Source organism: Oncorhynchus nerka, linkage group LG4 (assembly GCF_034236695.1).
Source record: "Oncorhynchus nerka isolate Pitt River linkage group LG4, Oner_Uvic_2.0, whole genome shotgun sequence".
Lineage (NCBI taxonomy): Eukaryota > Metazoa > Chordata > Actinopteri > Salmoniformes > Salmonidae > Oncorhynchus > Oncorhynchus nerka.
Genome location: NC_088399.1, coordinates 56,678,351 through 56,703,898, shown reverse-complemented (window position 1 = coordinate 56,703,898; position 25,548 = coordinate 56,678,351). Strand labels below are relative to the sequence as shown.

Here is a 25,548-nt window from a genome sequence, read left to right as displayed (position 1 = left end):
CTATGTGATGGAACTGCCACAAACTCCAGAGTAATAAGGTTGACATAGTAGTTTATCAAAATAATCAGACCAGATATTTTTATATATTTAACTTTGACTATATTTCACCGCTTCACTTAAGCAAAACGTTTTAATCTTCTACCACTACTACAAAAATACTTTCAAAGAGCTAAAGCATGTCACACATTTTTTCTTCATGTACAATTACCATCTAGTTCACCCCATTTGTCAGATCTGTCTGATACCCCTAATTTAATTGGCCTACATCATGTAGATGAATACTACGTGAATGGGTTTTATAGCTGATTGGGATTACTAAAAAATATTGATATAATTCTTTTTTCTTGGGGGGGGGGGGTGGATTCGTAAATTTGGGGGGTTTCTGTAGCTGTGTTCTTGGCTACGATGATGTGTAATAAGATTGGATTTATTTATAAAAAAAAAAAAAAAAAAATTGTAATAAGATTGGATTGTTATATCCGGGGTTTGGTCGAGTGAGTCAGGAGAGGGAGTGTCTGCACTGTGATTTCTCAACAACACGAAAACGTTAGAGCCACTGTGCTTCTATCGCCTCAGAAAGGGAACTACAGCAGTGCTCTTCATACAACTGCTGGGAATTATGCTTGGTTTCTTGGGCAGAGGGACGCTCAAATCACCAGCGAAACATGGATATTACATATTTAATGCTTTCGATTTAGGTCAGTAGACATACAATTTACCACAATTTTCCTGCTCGACTCCGTTTATCGCGTCGTCAGTATGGAGAAGATGCTCTGCAGTCCGCATCCTGGGACAAATAAAACGAACTCTGCTTCACTGCCGTCGGACAAGGGGAATTCGGCGAGACAAATCGGACGAGCTGGTTCTCATAGCCCCGGCTCGGCTTCACTTGGGAGCGGGGCCGGTGGAGGAGTGAGTCGGGGAGGTTTTTTAGGAAACAGTATGAATTTTCAGCAAGCGTGTAAGCGTCAGTTAGAAGGAGTGTTGAGCAAATACACAAACTTAATTCAAGGATGGCAGAACAGGTAAGCAGAACTTTCAATCATCTTACCCACTGGGCAAAAACGAGTTGAATCAACGTTGGTTCCACGTTATTATTATTTTGTATATATGTGATGACATTGAATTGACGTGAAACAAAGGGAATTTCTTTTAATTTTTTTACCCAACTTTTAACCTAAATCCAATTACATGGTGATATTTTTTTGTCGATTTCACATTCAATTCACGTTAGTTGACAATTCAGTGCTAGAGGCTTCACTACAGACCCTGGTTCGATTCCAGGCTGTATCACAACCGGCCGTGATTGGGAGGGCCCATAGGGTGGTGCACAATTGGCCCAGCGTCATCCTGGTTAGGGTTTGGCCGGGGTAGGCCATCATTGTAAATAAGAATTTTTTCTTAACTGACTTGCCTAGTTAAATAAAGGTTTAATTTGATTTAAACCCTAACCCTTTTTTTAAAATGGTGTGTTCCTTGGTGCTTGCTATTAGTTATCTCTCCTTGCACTGCAAAGGTCAGTATTGTGTGGATTGATAATGTGTAACAACCGCTGTAAAGGCTACAGGTTGCAGCCCAGTTAGCCTACTTAAGTAGGCGGCAGGGATACCTGCCTAATGGATGGAGCGTTGGACTAGTAACCGAAAGGTTGCAAGTTCAAATCCCCGAGCTGACAAGGTACAAATCTGTTGTTCTGCCCCTGAACAAGGCAGTTAATCCACTGTTCCTAGGCCGTCATTGTAAATAAGAATTTGTTCTTAACTGCCTAGTTAAATAAATAAAAAGTGAGCAGAAGGAACTGCTATTTAGATCCTAGCCATAGCCTAGAAAATGGAAACATTGTAATTTTGACAACTACAGAGCCTGTGCATATTGGATAACAATGCTCATGCATGATTTAGCATTTGTCGGCCTTCCCTTGTTACAGTATCTGTGCGCATCATCGACATCTCTAACGCACAGATACTGTCCCTATATCCTAGTCTATTTATTTAACCTGGTCTCAGAGCATTTTGTATTATTCTGTATGTAAGTCTGAGACACTTCATTTTAGTATGATATGTAAGGTTTGGTATGGTCACATAAGACCGATGGTTACTTCCCAGGTAAAACAAACGTCTGGCCCACATCTGGCCTGATTCCGGCATACCAGATCTAAAACTGCCGGCCCGGGTCTGGCAGCCGGATCCGGCCCAAGTCCGAACTGAGTGACTGTACAGACTAGGCCTGAGTCATTTGGGCCAGATCTGGCAGCCTGAACTGAGCCAAAGCTGCCATTTTAGGGCCAGAATCAGCCCAGCAAGGGCCAAAATCCACTCAATTCTGATGTTATTCTATCTGCAGAGTTTACGTGACTGTGTTAGCCGTAGTTGGCTAGCTAGCAAGTAAGGGATAAGAACATTGCCAGCCTGCATAGGAATCAAACAAATAGAATGAACAACAAATCCGCTTCTCTCGCAATCTAACAGTTTTAACGAACAACCAGGTTTAGTGAAAGGATGAAATAGTAGGAATTTACTTGTCAAAATCTCAATGAAAACATGTACATTTTACCAGTAAATGTGTGCTTGTTTTCTTTGGCAACAGTGGTATAAGCGAGATAAACGCCTCCGCTCTACATTATATGGAACTAATAAACACGGCTTGTACCAAGTTGTCCATTATTTCCAGATAATGTATAAAGCGTCAGTGTTCATCTCTTACATGCATGTCTCTCTGGGTCTATCTGCCCTTTCCTTGCTGTCCATCTGTACCCTTGGATGTGAAAGTGTTTCTCCTGACAGCACCTTTTGAATAACAGGGGAAGAAAAGAGCAAAAGCAGTAGTTCCAACAATTAGTCAGATTTTGACACCACACAGAAATCCTATGAATCACAGTCCAGACCTCAAATGGGAAGCAAATCAACACAACACAGTAACCACAGAGGTTTTCACTTTCAACAAATCCAAATATACATGTGCCTGTTGTAGCGCCACCGTGTGGTCAATCTGAATGTACTTGCATATGTTGAGTCTTGACAGGGTTTGGGTATGTGTACCAAGAGTGGTTACAATACAAATATCTGATGTATATGCATTTGTGCCAGACCACACCGACATGAATGTTTATTGGTCAGTTGTTTGACATACTAGTCTGGAAAATATTGCTTTGAAAGACCTTGGTGCCTAGATGCCATATATCAAGTTTCATCCAGATCGGCCCTGTGGTTCCGGAAGAGATGGCATTTTAAGTGTTTTTCAAAAATTCTAAATGGTGGAAAATCCATCATGGCAGACCTTGTGGGTCCTTGAGGAAAATGTGTTCTTTTTGAGAAGAGGCACCTATGCACAGAATTTCAAGACTCTAGGTCAGGGATGGGCAACTGGCGGCCTGTGGGATTTGGTTATGTGTAAGGGTTATGGTTTAGGATAGGGATATCCTATGGATCCCAGATAGCACTGACCATAAACATATAGAAGCTATGGATGCAAGGACTGGCCATCCATTATATAAAAACTATAGTTTTGAGGCTATACAGTGTTTGTTTTCAGTTAATCCTATGTTTGGTTCTGATGGGGAAGAACAGTTGACCGAAGCTCAACAAGCATTTATAACATTTTCTTTGAGAAGCAATAGGTATACAGTGACTAGTAAAAGTCTACACACCCTTGAACAGTTTTCACATTTGAGATTGACTCTTTTACTGTCCAGCCACACCATCCCAGGTTCAGGTTGCCATCCTTCAGATTCACATTTTGAGTATTTGTTGCACGGTGGTGGAGACAGTCCATCAGAGAGGCTGAGGGTGGAGAGACAAACAAGAACATGTGTATTGTCAAGCAAATCACTTTACACAGGGTTCAAGTGAGGAATGGGATCAGCTGGGAACACTAATAATTCAACCAATATAATGTTTAATAATTGAACCAATAGAATGTTTAACATTATACTTATAGTTTTTTTTTTTATATAGATTTACTTTTCAATGAAAGAAGACAGCAGCTGATTGACCCATTTAAAAAAAAAATTAATTTCACCTTTATTTAACCAGGTAGGCAAGTTGAGAAAAAGTTCTCATTTACAATTGCGACCTGGCCAAGATAAAGCAAAGCACTTCGACACATACAACGACACAGAGTTACACATGGAGTAAAACAAACATACAGTCAATAATACAGTATAAACAGTCTATATACGATGTGAGCAAATGAGGTGAGATAAAGGAGGTAAAGGCAAAAAAAAGGCCATGGTGGCAAAGTAAATACAATATAGCAAGTAAAACACTAGAATGGTAGATTTGCAGTGGAAGAATGTGCAAAGAAAAATAATGGGGTGCAAAGGAGCAAAATAAATAAATACAGTAGGGAAAGAGTTAGTTTGTTTGGGCTAAATTTATAGGTGGGCTATGTACAGGTTCAGTAATCTGTGAGCTGCTCTGACAGTTGGTGCTTAAAGCTAGTGAGGGAGGTAAGTGTTTCCAGTTTCAGAGATTTTTGTAGTTCGTTCCAGTCATTGGCAGCAGAGAACTGGAAGGAGAGGCGGCCAAAGAAAGAATTGGTTTTGGGGGTGACCAGAGAGATATACCTGCTGGAGCGTGTGCTATGTGCTACATGCTGGAGCGCGTGCTATGTGCTACATGCTGGAGCGCGTGCTATGTGCTACATGCTGGAGCGCGTGCTACATGACTGTATAGGGTTAACCATTTTGTTGTTGTTGTAATTTTAAAGAAATTGAACCTTGTAACTAGGGAAGTCAGTTAAGAACAAATACTTATTTACAATGACGGCCTACATCGGCCAAACCCGGACAGAGCTGGGTCAATTGTGCACCACCCTATGGGACTCTCAATCACAGCCAGGAGATACAGCCTGCATTCGAACCAGGGTGTCTGTTGTGATGCCTCAAGCACTGAGATGCAGTGCCTTAGAACGCTGCGCCACTTGGGAAACCAAACCATGAATAGTTTTTCAAAACAATGTATTGTTTTGTGATTGACCACTATCTAGATCCAAATTATTCAAGTAGCTAACGTTACAAATAACCACTGGGACTATATAATAAATGTATGTATATGTGTGTTACTGTAATTCAGCGTTTAGCTGCCATAGTACACACGAAGCTAAATAAACCATTATTATCATCATTATGAACTTAGACAAAGTTTATGTTCAGGTTCAGCAAAACTTTGGCATGCAACCTTGGGTTATGACAAAGAAACACTATGGCTAAGTAACACAGCTGGTGACACAATTCATAATTGACCTGGTTTAGATACGCAGTTTTATTTTCTTCTGGCATCTCAGAATGCGCAGGCATAGCTACTGTCAAAGGTTCCATACATAAAATACATGTTTGATGTCTCACAAATATAAGGTGTGCAAAAATAATAAATGTGACATTAAGCAGATGCTTTTATCCAAAGGGACAGTATATATGCATACATTTATTTTCTGTTCGTGGCCCCGGGAATCGAACCCACAACATTTTGAGCGCCAGGATTTTTTCCATGGACTGTCATGGTCGTTATTTATTTATCTATTTTAATAGGCTATAGACTACATTTGTAACCGTTTTAATAGGTTACTGCAATAATTCAACATGCATGGTTGTAGGCTGCATCACTCCTTCAGCATAGTTTGCAGATGATCAAATGGAAGATCTAGGCCTACATTTTCAGAAAATACAATTATTCTACGCCATAGGCTACAACAACCGTGCAATGAGGAATGTATTATTGTTAGGACACAATTATTGTCTAGGCTGTAAACTGCCCGTGATGTAGGCAAAATTTGAATAACCGCTCAAACGCCATTTTGTGTTTTATGCCAAAATAAAGGTCTTTTAAAATACAACCATTTGGATCAGTTATGGGTTTATTTTCGACAGGTCCAGAAAATTACATTAGGCCACTCATATAGTGTATTTTGGCAGGATGTATCGGCGTTTACAGATAGGCCTACCATAGAAAAATAGGCTATAGCCTATGACCCTGAGATATGCTGTCGGTCGTGGATCATGTATCCCAAGTCGTCCTATAATTAACGTGGCCACCAGCATATGCCTAAAAATCAATAATGCCATTATATTAAGACAGGATTGGCCGAAGGACTGAAATTAATAGAATTAGTGAGTGGGGTTCCAAAAAAATCTGTAGTAAAATCAAATTCCTTTTATAGAATAAATTCTTTAGGGTCTTGCTCCATCTAATAGCCTAATGGGAAGAATTTTAGCTTGCAAATGACTGAGCAAATTCGAGGTGAAATTATTACATTAATTAGTTGTTTTATTCTTGCATCACCTGCCGAAAGAACCTCATGGCTCTACTTCTGAAAAGGTTAATCAGGCCAGATATGCTGAAGTGGACTTGGCCCGAGTACCATTAGCCGGAACCAAGAGTAATATTTTTCTGCCTGACTCGGGAAGTGCTCGGCCCGTATGAAGCCCCCTGAGTCCGAGTCAATGCCGAGTCCCCCAAGTCTAAAACGGATTAGGCCCCAAACCCACCTTGTTGACTGGGTTAAGGCAAAAACAAAAGTAATGTGATTGGTCGGGATGGATGGGTCGCAACCCAAAGGTTGCGAGTTCGAATCTCATCAAGGACAACTTTAGCATTGTATCTAATTAGCAACTTTTCAACTACTTAGCATGTTAGCTAACCCTTCCCCTAGCCTTAACCATTTTAGCTAAACTTAATTCTAACCCTTAGCCTAGCTAACATTAGCGAGCTAGCTAGAAATCGTAACATATCATACGTTTTGAAAAATTGCATACAGCATATGTATACAGTCGTGGCCAAAAGTTTTGAGAATGCAACAAATATTACTTTTCACAAAGTCTGCTGCCTCAGTTTGTATGATGGCAATTTGCATATACTCCAGAATGTTATGAAGAGTGATCAGATGAATTGCAATTCATTGCAAAGTCCCTCTTTGCCATGCACATGAACTGAATCCCCCCAAAAACATGTCCACTGCATTTCAGCCCTGCCACAAAAGGACCAGCTGACATCATGTCTGTGAGTCTCTCGTTATAACACATGTGTGAGTGTTGATGAGGACAAGGCTGGAGATCACTCTGTCATGCTGATTGAGTTCGAATAACAGACTGGAAGATTCAAAAGGAGGGTGGTGCTTGGAATCATTGTTCTTCCTCTGTCAACCATGGTTACCTAAAAGGAAACACGTGCCGTCATCATTGCTTTGCACAAAAAGGGCTTCACAGGCAAGGATATTGCTGCCAGTAAGATTGTACCTAAATCAACCATTTATCGGATCATCAAGAACTTCAAGGAGAGCGGTTCAATTGATGTGAAGAAGGCTTCAGGGCGCCCAAGAAAGTCCAGCAAGCGACAGGACCGTTTCAGCTGCAGGATCGGAGCACCACCAGTACAGAACTTGCTCAGGAATGGCTGCAGGCTGGTGTGAGTGCATCTGCACGCACAGTGAGGTGAAGACTTTTGGAGGATGGCCTGGTGTCAAGAAGGGCAGCAAAGAAGCCACTTATCTCCAGGAAAAACATCAAGGACAGACTAATATTCTGCAAAAGGAACAGGGATTGGACTGCTGAGGACTGGGGTAAAGTCATTTTCTCTGATGAATCCGCTTTCCGATTGTTTGGGGCATCCGGAAAAAAGTTTGTACGGAGAAGACAAAGGTGAGTGCTACCATCAGTCCTGTGTCATGCCAACAGTAAAGCATCCTGAGACCATTCATGTGTGGGGTTGCTTCTCAGCCAAGGGAGTGGGCTAACTCACAATTGTGCCTAAGAATACAGCAATGAATAAAGAATGGTACCAACACATCCTCTGAGAGCATCTTCTCCCAACCATCCAGGAACAGTTTGGTGACGAACAATGCCTTTTCCAGCATGATGGAGCACCTTACCATAAGGCAAAAGTGATAACTAAGTGGCTTGGGGACAAAACATCAATATTTTGGGTCCATGGCCAAGAAACTCCCCAGACCTTAATTAATCCCATTGAAAACTTGTGATCAATCCTCAAGAGGCGGGTGGACAATCAAAAACCCACAACTCCAAGCATTGATTATGCAAGAATGGGCTGCCATTAGTCAGGATGTGGCCCAGAAGTTAATTGATAGCATGCCAGGGCAGATTGCAGAAGTCTTGAAAAAGAAGGGTCAACACTGCAAATATTGACTCTTTGCATCAACTTCATGTAATTGTCAATAAAAGCCTTTGACACCTATGAAATGCTTGTAATTATACTTCAGTATTCCACAGTAACATCTGACAAAAAATATCTAAAGACACTGAGGCAGCAGATTTTGAAAATGTATATTTGTGTCATTCTCAAAACTTTTGGCCATGACTTCATTTAGCAAATTCAAATCATTATGCATTATATGTAATACATGTTTTTTTATGGTAACATCATAGTAAATGGAGTGTCTTGGATTTACGTACAGAATAATATGAAATTATCTGAGACCAGGTTGATTTATTTCCCTTGAGGTCAGTGGCTTATTTGAAAACCACTGAACACTTGTCAGAATTGTGAAATTATGCGTGTGAAAGTTTAGACAGTGACCGATCATGAGGAAACTGGGTGTATGGCAGGTTGTTTTGTATGGGCTCCTCAAACTGAGTTTATTTATTTTGGACAGAGAACTTGAGGAAAGAGAGAGTTTATGGTAAAGTACCTAGTTTGCCACTTGAAAACACTTCTTGATACAATTGTTGAATAGCATGTTAGCTATGTGTGCCTTTTTTAAACTGGAACAGTTGAGGCATACATCAAATTCACAAAAAATGACAAATGGACAGTTTTTAAAATTTCCTGTGGGAGTTTACACACCTAGGAAAAAGCTGGTAGTATTCATGGTGAAACGTCACTGTATCTATGTAGGACTGCAGAGATGAGCTAAAGGACAGCAGTGTGCTAGAGCATATATCCGCTCTACTTAGACCCCTTTCTGTGTTTGCAAACATTGCCGCAATAGGACGATGTACGCAAGTTGGTGGCAGAACGAGGGAGAGTTCTAATAGAATGCCAGCAAAAAAAGCCTAATTTATGTTGCCAATAAGTGCATTTCACACTACTTTTGGATTATAATTGGTTTTTAAGGCTCATATGAATGTCCTGCTAAATATGTTTGTCATCATCGTAAATCAACTGCATTATACTTTAAAAAACGAATGGCTCTTTGGCTAGCTTTTTCTACAGCCTATATCAATGAGCGTTAGCATTCTAGCTACAACTGCTACATCCAAAATAGATATTTTGCAAAGATCCCAACCAGATAAACTCAGCGAAAGAAAATAAATGTCCCTTTTTCAGGACCCTATCTTTCAAAGATAATTCATAAAATCCGGACAGCTACGGAGAGACCATTTGTAGCAACACCTGCACAGGATCGGTACAGCCGAACATCACACCTGCGGGACAGGTACAGGATGGCAACAACTGCCTGAGTTACACCAGTGCTCAGACTGTCCGCAGTAGGCTGAGAGGCTGGACTGAGGGCTTGTAGACCTGTTGTAAGGCAGGTCCTCACCAGACATCACCGGCAACAACGTCGCCTATTGGCACAAACTAGAGGTCGACCGATTAATCGGAATGGCTGATTTAATTATGGCCGATTTTCAAGTTTTCACAACAATCGGAAATCGGTATTTTTGGGCGCCAATTTTTTTTTATACCTTTATTTAACTAGACAAGTCAGTTAAGAACACGTTATTATTTTCAATGACTGCCTAGGAACGGTGGGTTAACTGCCTTGTTCAGGGGCAGAATGGCAGATTTTCACCTTGTCAGCTCGGGGGACCCAATCTTGCAACCTTACAGTTAACGAGTCCAACGCAATAATGACCTGCCTCTCTCTTGTTGCACTCCACAAGGAGACTGACTGCCTGTTACGCGAATGCAGTAAGCCAAGGTAAGTTTCTAGGTAGCATTAAACTTACCTTTATAAAAAACAATCAATCATAATCACTAGTTAACTACACATGGTTGATGATATTACTAGATATTATCTGGCGTGTCCTGCGTTGCATATAATCTGACTGAGCGGTGGTAGGCAGAAGCAGGCGCGTAAACATTCATTCAAACAGCACTTTCGTGCGTTTTGACAGCAGCTCTTCATTGTGCGTCAAGCATTGCGCTGTTTATGACTTCAAGCTTATCAACTCGCGAGATGAGGCTCGTGTAACCGAAGTGAAATGGCTAGCTAGTTAGCGCGCGCTAATTGTCGTTGTGTTGCTGGTTAGAGCCCAGGGAGGAGCGAGGAGAGGGACAGAAGCTATACTGTTACACTGGCAATACTAAAGTGCCTATAAAAACATCCAATAGTCAAAGGTTAATGAAATACAAATGGTATAGAGGGAAATAGTCCTATAATTCCTATAATAACTACAACTTAAAACTTCTTACCTGGGAATATTGAAGACTCATGTTAAAAGGAACCACCAGCTTTCATATGTTCTCATGTTCTGAGCAAGGAACTGAAACGTTAGCTTTCTCACATAGCACATATTGCACTTTTACTTTCTTCTCCAACACTTTGTTTTTGCATTATTTAAACCAAATTGAACATGTTTCATTATTTACTTGAGGCTAAATTGATTTTATTGATGTATTATATTAAGTTAAAATAAGTGTTCATTCAGTATTATTGTAATTGTCATTATTACAAATACATTTTTAAAAATCGGCCGATTTTAATCGGTATCGACTTTTTTTGGTCCTCCAATAATCGGTATCTGCGTTGAAAAATCATAATCGGTCGACCTCTAGCACAAACCCACTGTCGCTGGACCAGACGGGACTGGCAAAAATGTTATTTTACTGATGAGTCGCGGTTCTGTCTCACCAGTGGGATGATGGTCGGATTCGCGTTTATCGTCAAAGGAATGAGCGTTACACCGAGGCCTGTACTCTGGAGCGGGATCGATTTGGAGGTGGGTCCGTCATGGTCTGGAGCGGTGTGTCACAGCATCATCGGATTGAGCAATCTTAATGATGTGCGTTACAGGGAAGACATCCTCCTCCCTCATGTGGTACCCTTTCTGCAGGCTCATCCTGACATGACCCTCCAGCATGATAATACCACCAGCCGTACTGCTCGTTCTGTGCGTGATTTCCTGCAAGACAGGAATGTCAGTGTTCTGCCATTGCCAGCGAAGAGCCCGGATCTCAATCCCATTGAGCACGTCTGGGACCTGTTGAATTGGAGGGTGAGGGCTAGGGCCATTCCCCCGCAGAAATGTCTGGGAATTTGCAGGTGCCTTGGTGGGGTAACATCTCACAGCAAGAACTGGCAAATCTAGTGCAGTCCATGAGGAGGAGATTCACTGTAGTACTTAATGCAGCTGGTGGCCACACCAGATACTGACGGTTAATTTTGATTTTGACCCCCCTTTGTTCAGGGACACATTATTGCATTTCTGTTAGTCACATGTCTGTGGAACTTGTTCAGTTTGTCTCAGTTGTTGAATCTTGTTATGTTCATACAAATATTTACACATGTTAAGTTTGCTGAAAATAAACGCAGTTGACAGTGCGAGGACATTTCTTTTTTTGCTGAGTTTATAATCTTGGCGACTGTTCAAGCAAGAATCCAAACATCATTTTAAGCCTATAACACAAAGACTTTGTTTAGAAGTGGTGCAGTGTATGATGACTGCCAGGTACCTGGTTATTGATTCAAAACCAAAAGTGTTTTTCGAAGGAGATGTGACCTTTCTCCCCACAACCTGAGTGAATGCATATACACACACGCTCTACCTCTTTTCAAAAGGTTAGCTCGTAGTATACATCAAGCAGATGTATAGTTGGCTAATATGTCTGTGTAAAACTCCACAAGTTGAGTGTTGGGATTTGGGTTTCGAGATGGTTCTTCCACAAGAACAAAATACTTCTGTATTTCTAAATGACTTTTTATGTATTGGAGGCAAATTTGGTTATTTGGAGTTCAAGGTAACTGTTCCATATTCAATTTAAAAAGTGATTAAGGGGCCTCCCGAGTGACGCAGCGGTCTAATGCACTGCATCTCAGTGCTAGAGGCGTGTCTAAACACAGAGGTTCAATCCCGGGCTCTACCACAACCAGCCGTGTCCGGAGGCCGATAGGACATCTGGGTTTAGGGAGTGTTTGGCCGGAGGGGATTTACTTGGCTCATCGTCCCCTCAGTCACCAGCTGAACAGCGTTTCCATTGGTGCGGCTGGCTTCCGGCGGGTCATGTTTCGGAGGACGCATGACTCCACCATTGCCTCTCCCCAGCCCGTTGGGAGTGATGAGACAAGATCTGAGGAAACATGGAAACAAGACTGCGAAGCTACACTGAGCACCGGCTGAAGTTAATATGAAATCGCATTCCAAATCTCAGATTCACATTTTTGGTCATTCAGCAGACGCTCTTATCCAGAGCGACTTACACTAGTAGTAAGTGCGTACTTTCATGCTTTTTGTTGTTGTACTGGTCCCCCATGGGAATCGAACTCCACAACCCTGGCGTTGCAAGCGCCAGACTCTACCAACTGAGCCACACAAGACCATTCACTGGAGCATGTTGTTTTCTTCTGTCAAAGTAAAATAATGCTAGCCTATTGAAACTACCTGAATCATCGCAGTAGTGTGCCTACCTGCCTGCTACTTGAAAATAATGAGAGCAACCAAGTTGAAAGCTTTTCCTGGGGTTATTGTACTATTATGTTACGGTGTGTGCCACTTTTCAATGCTTTTCTGCTAGTATAGCCCACTTCTTCTTGACATTTGATGTGTCAATGGACCAAGTAAAGCCTACTGTACCAGTACATGTAACACTGTCTATAAGCTGGAAAAGCCAACAATATATTTTCCCTTCACCACAGATCTCATGGCCTTAAATTGCAGTTCTAACATAGTTCTAACATTGGACATAGTTTGTGTGACATTTGGGTTCACGTACAGGATTTCCAGACGTACTTTCAGTCGAGACTGATTTTCATCTAGCGGCCAAGGATGGCACATTTTCACAAATTTGGGAAGCTGAAAAATGAATGTCAGAAAGTATGCCATAGCCAGAAAATGTCCTTTTGACATGTTTTCCACCAGCAAGTCGTATTTTGTCATGCACAACAGATGTGATAGTTCGGAAAAGCCTCCCATGCCTAAGAGTTCAAAAATGGCAAGGAATGCACAAGAGGCAGTCTGTCAGTGGGAGACTGTGTTGGTATAATTACTAGGTCTGCCACTCACATCCCTGTGTCTAAGAGCATAAACATTGTAGGCTATGTACAGTATGTACCTGGCTATGCTGTGGTCTTGTGAGCATCTCTGAGAGCGGGTCTATGCCAAGTTTGCACTGTGTTTGGGTGATCATGTCAATGTCAATTGCTATATTGTAGGTGTGTGAATGTGCACGAGTATTGTACTGAATGCTTAGTTTTCATGTTTGTCTCACACGTATGCACATATTTGGGTGTCTATCTAAGTCCTCCAATTGTGCACCACACCATCACCCTGAGAGAGGGCCTGCATGTGCTTTAGGATGAATGGGTTGCCCCTCTATTACGGCTCCCCAGTCTATAAGGTCCCAATGCTCAGAGTGCAGCTTTCAGAGAAACTGGGCTGTTATACACACAGACACTGTGAAATTACCTTCCACGTCACATGCGCCTCATTACTTGCACGATTATTAATGTATCACAAGGCCTCTGGGTCAAACCTAATGCCAAGACTCCGGGAGGTACCATTGCCAATTTCCGAGCCAGCCAAGACGTTCCTGATACTGCCATTGGGTCCAATTGGGAAGCTAGATGGTTGTAACATTCGGGGGGGCCATCTACTAAAGGTGCAGTTATTAAATGTATACTGTGGGCTGGAAGCTAAGCTGTTGAGTCTGACTTAAGTATGCTCTTTGTAATGTGTGGTAAGCCAAGCTTTTTCAGGGTTACTGTTTTACCACAACTCAAAATGTTTTCTTCTTTGAACTAGAACGAGTCCTCAGTGTGCCGGAGCTCAAGGCTGGTTTCCATGGGGACGGTACAGAGCTGAGGAGAAACCATTTAAAAACAACTGGATGAACAAATGTTTTCTGTTGCGTAAGATGCTGCACTTTTAATTTTAACTCTGTTTTCATGTGCACATTCTTATTTCAAATACATTGCATTCGGAAAGTATTCAGACCCATATTTTGTTACGTTACAGCCTTATTCTAAAACTTGTCCCAAAGCCACTCCTGCATTTTCTTGGCTGTGTGCTTATGGTTGCTGTCCTGTTGGAAGGTGAACCTTTGTCCCAGTCTGAGGTCATGAGTGCTCTAGAGCAGGTTTTCATCAAGGATCTCTCTGTATTTTGCTCTGTTCATCTTGGTTAGCAGATGTTAATGCATGTGTAGCGAAATGCTTGTGCTTTTAGTTCCGACAGTGCAGTAATATCTAACAAGTAATCTTACAATTCCCCAACAACTACCTAATACACACAAATCTAAAGGGGTGAATGAGAATATGTACATATAAATATATGGATGAGCGATGGCCAAGCAAAGGTGCAATAGATGGTATAAAATACAGTATATACATATGATATGAATAATGTAAGATATGTAAAGTGGCATTGTTTAAAGTGACTCGTGATCCATTTATTAAAGTGGCCAGTGATTGGGTCTCAATGTGGGCAGCAGCCTCTCTGAGTTAGTGATTGCTGTTTAGCAGTCTGATGGCCTTGAGATAGAAGCTGTTTTTCAGTCTCCCGGTCCCAGCTTTAATGCACCTGTCCTGACCTCGCCTTCTGGATAGTAGTGGTTTGAACAGGCAGTGGCTCAGGTGGTTGTTGTTGTCCTGGACAATCTTTTTGGCCTTCCTGTGACATCGGGTGCTGTAGGTGTCATGTAGGGCAGGTAGTGATGCGTTGTGCAGACCGCACCACCCTCTGGAGAGCCTTGCGGTTGAGGGCGGTGCAGTTGCCGTACAGGATGCTCTCGATTGTGCATCTGTAAAAGTTGGTCAGGATTTTGGGCGACAAGCCAAATTTCTTCAGCCTTCTGAGGTTGAAGAGGTGCTGTTGCTGCTCCTTCACCACACTGTCTGTGTGGGTGGACCATTTCAGTTTGTCAGTGATGTGTACGCAGAGGAACTTAACTTTCCACCTTCTCCACTGCTGTCCCATTGATGTGGATAGAGGGGTGCTCCCTCTGCTGTTTCCTGAAGTCCACGATCATCTCCTTTTTGTTTTGTTGACGTTGAGTGAGAGGTTATTTTCCTGACACCACACTCCAAGTGCCCTCAGCTCCTCGCTGTAGGTTGTCTCATCGTTGTTGGTAATCAAGCCCACTACTGTCGTGTCGTCTGCAAACTTGATGATTTGAGTTGGATGCGTACATGGCCACGCAGTCATGTGCCTTTTTACTGAGGAGTGGCTTCCGTCTGGCCACTCTACCATAAAGGCTTGATTGGTGGAGTGCTGCAGAGATGGTTGTTCTTCTGGAAGGTTTCTCCCATTTCCACAGAGGAGCTCTGGAGCTCTTTCAGAGCGACCATCGAGTTCTTGGTCACCTCCCTGACCAAGGCCCTTCTCCCCCGATTGCTCAGTTTGGCCGGGCGGCCAGCTCTAGGAGGAGTCTTGGTGGTTCCAAACTACTTCCATTTAAGAATGATGGAGGCCACTATGTTCTTGGGGACCTTCGATGCTGCAGAAATGTTTTGGTACCCTTCCCCAGATTTGTGTGTAGATTGAGGATGTTTATTTATTTGAGTGCACTTATGTTGGGCGGTTTAGGCCTGGCTCGCAGTCTGCATTCCAATTCATCCCAAAAATGTTCAATGGGGTTGAGGTCAGGGCTCTGTGCAGGACAGTCAAGTTCTTCCACACCAATCTCGACAAACCATTTCTGTATGGACCTCGCTTTGTGCACGTGGGCATTGTCATGCTGAAACAGGAAAGTGCCTTCCCCTACCCAAAGTGTTGCCACAAAATTGGAAGCACAGAATTGTCTACAATGCTCTAGCGTTAAGATTTCCGTTACCTAGATCTAAGGGGCTGAGTCAAAACCATGAAAAACATCCCCAGTAGCATTTTCCAAGCATCCACCGAACCCGGATTCGTCTGTCAGTTTGGCATTGCGCATGGTGGTCTTAGGCTTGTGTGCGGCTGCTCGGCCATGAAAACCCATTTCAGGAAGCTCCCGATGAACGGTTCTTGTGTTGACGTTGCTTCCAGAGGCAGTTTTGAACTCGGTAGTGAATGTTGCAACCGAGGACAGACAATTTTTACCCGCTTCAGCACTCGGTGATCCCGTTCTGTGAGCTTGTGTGGCCTACCATTTCGCGGCTGAGCCGTTCTTGCACCTGTATGTTTCCACTTCACAATAACAGCACTTACAGATGACCTGGGCAGCTCTAGCAGAGCATAAATTTGATGAACTGACTTGTTGGAAAGGTGGCATCCTATTCTACTGCCAATGTTTGTCTATGGAGATGGCTGTGTGCTCGATTTTATACAGCTGTCAGCAATGGGTATTGCTGAAATAGCCTAATCCATTTATTTGAAGGGGTGTCCATACATTTGTATATACAGTACCAGTCAAAAGTTTGGACACATTGTCATTCAAGGGTTTTTCTTTATTTTTTTTTTTTTAACCTTTTTCTACATTGTTGAATAATAGTGAAGACATCATAACTATGAAGTCATACATATGGAATCATGTAGTAACCATAAAATGGTATTTTAGATTCTTCAAAGTAGCCACCCTTTGCCTTGATGACAGCTTTGCACACTCTTGGCATTCTCTCAACCAGCCTCATGAGGTATTCACCTGGAATGCATTTCAGTTAACAGATGTGGCTAGTGGAATCTCTTTCCTTTTTTAATGCGTTTGAGCCAATTAGTTGTATTGTGACAAGGTAGGGGGTGGTATACAGAAGATGGACCTAGTCGGTAAAAGACCAAGGTCATATTATGGCAAGAACAGCTCAAATAAGGAAAGACAAACGAAAGTCCATTACTTTGACTGATCTTCATGTCTTAGTGTGCAAAATGTTAAGTTTGAAAGTTTCTTCAAGTGCAGTCACAAACACCATCAAGCGCTATGATGAAACTGGCTCTCATGAGGACGCCACAGGAAAGGAAGACCCAGAGTTACCTCTGCTGCAGGGGATAAGTTCATTAAAGTTACCAGCCTCAAAGTGTATCCCAATGAAATACTTCAGAGTTCAAGTAACAGACACATCTCAACATCAACTGTTCAGAGGAGACTGCGTGTATCAGGCCTTCCTGGTTGAATTGCTGCAAAGAAACCACTACTTAAGGACATTAATAAGCAGAAGAGACTTGCTTGGGCCAAGAAGCACGAGCAATGGACATCGGACCGGTGGAAATCTGTCCTTTGGTCTGAGGAGTCCACATTTTAGATTTTTGGTTTCAACCGCGGTGTCTTTGTGAGACGCGGAGTAGTTGAACGGATGATCTCTGCATGTGTGGTTCCCACCGTGAAGGATGGAGGTGTGATGGTGCTTTGCTGGTGACACTGTCAGTGATTTTATTTAGAATTCAAGGCACACTTAACCAGCATGGCTACCTTAGCATTCTGCAGCGATATGCCAGTCCCACTAAGCTCAAACCAAATGGGATATCATTTTGTTTTTCAACTCGACAATGACCCAACACACCTCCAGGCTGTGGAAGTGCTATTTTACCAAGAAGGAGAGTGATGGAGTGCTGCATCAGATGACCTGGCCTCCACAATCACCCCACCTCAACCCAATTGAGATGGTTTGGGATGAGTTGGACCCCAGAGTGAAGGAAAAGCAGCCAACAAGTGATCAGCATATGTGGGAACTCCTTCAAGACTTTTGGAAAAGCATTCCTCATGAAGCTGATTGAGAAAATGCCAAGAGTGTGAAAAGCTGTCATCAAGGCAAAGGGTGGTTACTTTAAAGAATCTGAAATATAAAATATAATTTGAATTTTATTGAGAAATATATATATTTTTACTACATTATTCCATGTCTTATTTCATAGTTTGTCTTCACTATTATTCTACAAAGTAAAAGTAAAATGAAACCCTTGACTGAGTAGGTGTCTAAACTTTTTTGACTAGTACTGTATAGGGTATATTAAGATGGTATTATTTGTCTATTTTGCCCAAATGTATGAATATGAGATGTAAGCTCCAATGGGTATTTTGGCAACCTTGTAAATAACAGTGTAATAAAAGTTATAAAGCTGCTCTCAGTTAGGTTAGGCTATACAGTCTGCCAGCTGTTTGTGTTAGTCTCCCCTCATGTTGTCTCCTCCGGTATCCCCATCCATCAGTTTCCTCTGTTTGTGTTAGTCTCCCCTCATGTTGTCTCCTCTGGTATCCCCATCCATCAGTTTCCTCATGCTGTTTGCGTATTCATGCAAGAGCTCTGGAGGAGACCCAGAATGTGCTGATATGCATTTCCTTTTAGCAAAGTCAATGTTAATACCGTTAGGAAATGCCTGGCTGTCTGTGTATGTGAAAGAATGTGCAACAGTAAGCACTTTTGGGTGTATTATCATGGTGGAGAATAATTAGTTTAATTCCAGTAGTATTCCCTATTGAAATGCTATTTTGGCAGTGCTGGGTGTAGTACCACTGCTCACCACTATGATTGAACAATACCTGACGACTCAAACTGATTCCACCCCCCTCCTGCTCCAGGTTTGCTACATACTTTAGTCTGAGACTGCTATCGTTGAAGTTGTTTGTGGTGTTGTGAAAAACAGTCATGCGATTGGATCATCTCGAACTAATCAGAGTATCGCTGCTTTGAATTACCCATGTATGTTCTGGCTCTGGGCCAACCCATCAGGTTCTGGTTCCAATCAGAATGGTTAGAAATGGTTTCCTTCTAGATATCATTGAGGAGGTACTCAGATCCAGACTTATTGCGGCGAAAAAACTAACGTCCATGTGCCTAGCGTTTGGCCGAAGCAAGGTGTTTAGGTAGCCAGGCAAGATTGCACCCACCTCGACTTTGGTGTTCTGCTTCTTCCGCCCCCATAGAGTGGTGCTATGACTGAAAGTCTTGAGTTGGAACTGTTGGACATCAGGCCCTCAGGAGAATGGAGCTCAATTGAAAATATCTGTTTTCATTGGGTTATCAATCATTGTTCAACATAGGTCTTTTAGCAGTTCTGTCCAGTGTGGGTACCTTGTGCCTCCTGGTAATTGGTGTCCGCAGTAAGATGTCCCTTTTGGGCTATTGGAGTTGAACCAGGAGTCGTGTGAGAGTGATGTCTCGGAAGTATGAGGATAGTTTTCCCATGCTTTGTTACAGTTTCTAGTGTGCTACTTAGCCATGAATTTGATTTCACCTGGGAACAGTGTGCTGCAGTGTTGTCATGGTATTGTACTGAAACAACTGGCTGTTTAGTAAGGAGTAAGGTTACACTATCCATCACTTTTAACACCATTACCATTTGTTTTCCACTGACAGGGCCAGGACTATATCTGGGGTCAATTATAAATCCTGCTCTTTGCTGACTGTGTCAGGGTTGAAATACTGACCCAGGCACAAAGATCCCCGTTGCACACATTAATCACATTCTCTTGGGATGGAGCGGGAGGTCGTGGGTGTGGGATCCATTACCAGATGGCACTACACTATGGAAATCCTGAGGATTAATGGGAAAATGGCTAATGTGAAGGACCCAGCGATCATTGCCCACATTTAGAGTCCGATGCACTGTATACATTCAAGTTAAGGTAATGCATATTTGTGGACTGTTAAGGTCTCGTAAAGTTGACAATTTTATCACCAGCTTAAGTCAGAACAACATTCCCTTTTGGGAAGCATGCAATGTGCACGCACACGAAATGTATTGAACACCAGAGATTTAGTTCAAGCTGTCTTGAGTGTTAATGCAAAGGGGCCGGTGAAATATGACCATTATCACGGATACATCTTCTGCTGCAAGATACAAATTGCCCTAATGAAACAAAGTATGAATAAATTAAAATAGGCTGATATGCTAAATGAGCCTCTAGAACAAAGCAACAAGCTCCAAGACCAGCTGATGCAAGCTTGGAATCCAGTAAAATGAATTACATTTGCCAAAATGAGAGGGCTAAGTACTCGTGCCTATACAGACATAAATTAAATCATTCAAAATACTACACCAGAGAGCATGATTTGGCCACAGAGGATAATGAACTTTTTAAATTTTTTTAATGAGCTGTGTGTTTTGTTTTAAGCGTGCAGTTAGGGAAATGCGCATGGCAAATAGCTTATCAAATAGATGTATCAAATCTTCCCTCATGTGGCACTTTGGGGTGGACCCACCTGTCTCAATCAATGAAAGAAATGGACAAGATGGCGGTGAACACATTGTTTGGTTGCTTCATTGAGCAAAAATGTATTTATTTTAATACAAGTTTATTTTATTCAAACAAACCACTTGCAACTGGACAGAGACATTTTAGAACATCCATGTTTGACCCGAAATCAAGAACGAAGATGGTATCGGCAGGTTAAGGTTGGCCAAATTCTCTGTCCTACTCCAAACATAGCCAGCCGATCTGGCTTACAATTGCAATAGGGTTGGACAGCATTCCTATGTCGATTAAGACACCACAGAGCCGGTCCGAGATATGGCTCGGAAAACATACCTCAATCCAGGGTTGAGAAATGCGTAGTACTCCAAATTGTCCAATTATCCCAACTGTTACACCTAGTGCAGCTTGTAAGCAAGCGGGTCGGATCTGTTGCCTATGCCAAACAGTACCTATCCTGTAACGGCTAATGGAACATAACATTAGCCAGTTACATGGCATTAGCCATATGCAAGCTAAGTTACTGCTAGTTAATAAAGCTAACAACATGTCTTCATCAAGTAAGGTTAGCCTATCAAAAATGGACAAATACTCCTCCAACACATATCAATGTACAGTAGGCCTACCTTACAACATCACAACAAACCATGTTTCATTTGAATAAATATCATGCAAATCATTAGGCTACATGGGGTATAAGAAAATTGCCATTGAAAATGTGGGTATAATTCACCGGGAAGTTAAGATGAGCTGTTTGATATGGAAGCCCATTCCCGCCACACAATAATAAAATGCATATATTCATAAAGTATTCAGAACCATTGACTTTTTCCACATTTTGTTATGTTACAGCCTTATTCTAAAATTGATTTAAATTACAGTTTTTCCTCGCCAATCTACACACAATACCCCAAAATGACAAAGCGAAAACAGGTTTTTAGACATTTTGGCCAATTTATTAACAAAACAGAACTACCTTTACACAAGTATTCAGACCATTTGCTATGAGACTCAAAATTGAGCTCAGACGCATCCTGTTTCCATTGATCATCCTTGACGTTTCTACAACCTGATTGGAGTATAGCTGTGGTAAATTCGATTGATTGGGCATGGTTTGGAAAGGCACACACCTGTCTATATAAGGTCCCACAGTTGACAGTGCATGTCAGAGCAAAAACCAAGCCATGATGTCGAAGTAATTCGTAGAGCTCCGAGACGACAGGATTGTGTTGAGGCACAGATCTGGGGAAGGGTACCAAAACATTTCTGTAACATTGAAGGTCCCCAAGAACACCGTGACCTCGATCATTCTTAAATGGAAGAAGTTTGGAACCACCAAGACTATTTCTAGAGCTGGCCGCCCGGCCAAACTGAGCAATCGGGGGAGAAGGGCCTTGGTCAGGGACGTGACCAAGAACCTGATATTAACTCTGACAGAGCTCTAGAGTTCCTCTGTGGAGATGGGAGAGCCTTCCAGAAGGACAACCATCTCTGCAGCACTCAACCAATCAGGCCTTTATGGTAGAGTGGCCAGACGGAAGCCACTCCTCAGTAAAAGGCACATGACCGCCCTCTTGGAGTTTGCCAAAATGCACCTAAAGACCCTGACAAAGAGAAACAAGATTCTCTGGTCTGATGAAACCAAGATTGAACTCTTTGGCCAAGCGTCACGTCTGGAGGAAACTGGCACCATCCATACAGTGAAGCATGGTGGTGGCAGCATCATGCTGTGAGGACGTTTTTCAGCAGCAGGGACTGAGAGACTAGTCAGGATTGAGGGAAAGCTGAATGGAGCAAAGTACAGAGATCCTTGATGAAAACCTGCTGCACCAGTCAGATCCTGAGCGCTCTGAAGGTTCATCTTCCAACAGGACAACGACCCTAAGCACACAGCCAACACAACACAGGAGTGGCTTCAGGACAAGTCTCTGAAATGTCCTTGAGTGGCCCAGCCAGAGCCTGGACTTGAACCTGATCAGACATCTCTGGAGAGACCTGAAAATAGCTGTGCAGTGACTCTTCCATCTAACCTGACAGAACTTGAGAGGATCTGCAAAGAAGAATGGGAGAAACTCTCCAAATACAGGTGTGCCAAGCTTGTAGTGTTACACCCAAGAAGACTCAAGGCTGTATGTAACTGCTGCCAAAGGTGCTTCAACAAAGTAGTAAAGGGTCTGAATACTTACGTTAATGTGATGTTTTAGGTTATTTAAACATCTCTTTTTGCTTTGTCATTATGGGGTTGTGTGTGTGTGTGTGTGTGTAGATTGAGGAGAAAAAACAAAACAATTCAATACATTTTAGAATAAGGCTGTAACGCAACAAAATGTGAAAGAGGCCCAAGGGTCTATTTCTTCCGAATGCACTGTAGATCATGCATGGGTTATGTTTCTCGATTTGTAGCATTTGTGTGGCAATTTCCATCAATCCACATTGTAGAAATCAGCACAGCAGGGCTGCCCGTAAATGTGTGGGGAGTTGACATTTGCCCTAGCACTTTTGAGTTGGTTTAATAAAAATAGACAAGACAGCATTAAGAGGGACAAAGTACTGTTGTTTAGACTGATTTGCCTCATAATTTGTTTGACAGGACTTTGTTTTCGTCTTCCCTAGGGCCAGGAGTTTATTTATGACCTGATTAGAAAAATGCTGGTCCCATCGTAGTCTATTTTTTTACAGTTGATTTATTACTATGTCATCCCCTACAACTAGGGTCTGAGGTTTACCCGGTCAGGTTAGCCTACCAGATCAGGAAAAACTCTGGGCCCCAGGAAAACAATTCCCCCCACCACCACACGTTGTGGTGCCACCTCTGAAATCACCACACGTTACAAATGAAAACTTGATGATCTACTATCTAAAAATGGATTTACATATCTTGTTGTTTTTTAAAATATTGTAGTACAAACATTTTTAAAAACTGTGCCCGGGAATGGGCTTCAATAGTTTTATGTGGCTCATTACAGCCAGCAGCTACTGTGACAATTTCAGAATGTGACAGGCTGCAATTTCAGTTAAAACTAAATAAAGCAAGCCTCAAATATAACGAACATGTATATACATTTATACTCTAGGAGTTTTGAACTCAACAAGAACATTTAGTTTACACTGCTCTGCTCAAAGGGGGGGCATTTTTTTTGGGGGGGGGGGGTGAGTAACTTGCAAAGTAAGAATTTCGCACGTTTAGACAATAGTAATGTCTCTCTCGAGAATCTCTCCAGTGTCTTATCGTCAATGTGAAAACGGTCTATGACGATGCTCTCTGTTCTGGTTGTAGCAGTGTGGAGGTTTTTGTCTGTGGGTGCTGTTGACCTGTAAGTACTCGCTCGGCTTGTTCCAAAGCCTGGTCAATAGAGGTGCTTCTCTAATCGCACTTTGGAAAGAGACGATTGATCGGCTGTAAGGGAATCTCCAGGTAATAACACTTCAGGGTCTAGATGGCAATACAATTAAAGGCCAACCACACACTGTCTATGTCATGAATGCTTTGTTGTGACAAGTCAGGCTAATAGGTGACAAACTGGTACTGTCCCATAGCCAGGACTGGAGTGGGTGTGTCCTTTACTTGCTCTGTGTATGTCATGTTGCAGGCTCCGACTGAAATTAAATTAGGCCTAAGCTTGGGGCCATTCAATAATCAAAGGTAACAAACCTGTCTGATTCCGTTTAATTTTCACTTGGCGAGCTGTGAGCTCCAGCCTCTCCACTCAAGGTACCTATACACTCTAATGCCTTCTTGGGTCATTTGGGATAGCTAGTGGGTTAGGTGTTGAAGTCACTTCTTAATGAGCTCAGTAATATGGCTGAAGCTTCTATAATGAAGAGCCCCTGTGAAATATCTATTTTTTGCATGAAAAGGTGAGAGGAATTTGAGTGGGGGAAACATTGAGGAGGATGGGAGACCCACGGTATCGGCACGGCATGCATGGAACGACAAAGTGTGTTTCAGAAATCGTCAGACTATTTTTAACCTAAAGCATTTTTATAAAGACCTTTATTTATAATACAATGTTATGGGAAATGGGAATGCGAGGGCTACTCACTGTGTTGGGAAGGGATCACCACAGTGATTGAATGAGGGTATGAGGCTTGAGTTGAGCTGTTCAGAGCCTTGACTTCAGTGCTGGACAGGATTTGACTGGGTAGATAAACAATAACACAACACAGACAAAAGAGCTACGAATGATTTAGTCCAAGTAAGGAGTAAAATCATTGATGTGTAATAATGTGATTGTGTATGTGATTGACTCTACATATAGTAATGAGAGAAAATTGATCGGGGTACTCGCAGTGCTTGGAGAGGAAACATTCAATGTGCCAGTGGATGAGAGGGCACATGAGACATGGCTTCGGTTCATGTCAGGAGAGAGTTGACAATGGTTGTGGAATGGTCATCATCTCTTAATCAGGGCACTTAGCTGTAAATACAAATAGCAGATACATTCCATTACAGCTGCGCCGTCGTAGGTTTGGACAATGAGTTTCTCTATGAACTTAAACTCGGAAGTCTCAAAATTCACAAAGTCAAACACAGACTGTGCATCTTGCCCACTTGACACATCAAAGTAGCCAAAGAAACGTTCCTGAATAAAGCCCTGATCATCCACATACCTGACGATAACTGACAACTTAACCATGTGTATGTGACAAATAAAATTTGATTTGATTTTGATTTGATTGGATTTGAACTGCAAGCAGACTGCTGGCACCATTAGGTCCCAGAGTGGTGGGGCAATTTTTACCCCCTGGGGCCCAGAGTTTTCCCTTATCTATTAACCTAACCAGGAAAACTATGGACCCTAAGGTATGACAGTGATGAATCAGTTGTAAAAAGGTTTTATAAGGGCTTTGATGGGACCAGATTTTCCTAATCAGGTCACATGTTTTTTTTATTTTTTACTCCTTGACCTGGGGGGATGAAAACCCTTTCAAACTGCAGCAACCTTTTATACCTGTTCATATTAATTATATTTAGACTAGATTATGAGGGGTATTTCCTCTTCACAGAGACAACTGCTAGACAGTAGAACTCACTGGGCTGAGCTTGCTTTATGTATGTTTGCATCATGCAACTGTAGGCCTTATAAAAAATGAACTCATCTGTCATCACTATGTTGTATTGATGATTTCCAGTGAATCATTTTGGGTTGAAAACGTATAAGCAGCCTAGCCAGCCCAATTTTGAATATAAAACAAATTTCCTCACATTCACATTATCTCCTGACATACATACAAATTGACCATTAAAAACAACGTGACCAATTAGTTTACCCTGAAAAAATGGACAGGGCACATAGGCTGTATGCTATGGAACGCCGTTTGGGTCTTTGCA

At 42.2% G+C, this 25,548-nt stretch overlaps 1 protein-coding gene and 1 long non-coding RNA gene across 2 annotated transcripts in view; one reads left to right on the top strand and one right to left on the bottom strand.

The window, feature by feature from the left end:
• The first annotated feature begins 556 nt into the window (after positions 1 to 556).
• LOC115128233 (oxysterol-binding protein-related protein 10-like) overlaps positions 557 to 25,548 on the top strand; it is a 150,899-nt gene continuing 125,907 nt past the window's right edge. The window contains exon 1 of the mRNA XM_029657907.2: positions 557 to 1,025. Within this exon, the coding sequence (XP_029513767.2) occupies positions 760 to 1,025 (266 nt within the window). The 5' untranslated portion in view covers positions 557 to 759. The remainder of the gene's footprint in view (positions 1,026 to 25,548) is intronic.
• Positions 1,052 to 24,710, bottom strand: LOC115128234 (uncharacterized). The gene is made up of 3 exons (XR_003863488.2): positions 24,260 to 24,710; positions 3,647 to 3,779; positions 1,052 to 2,786 (listed from the first exon to the last, which is right to left on the bottom strand). It is a non-coding gene; the product is annotated as an uncharacterized LOC115128234 (long non-coding RNA).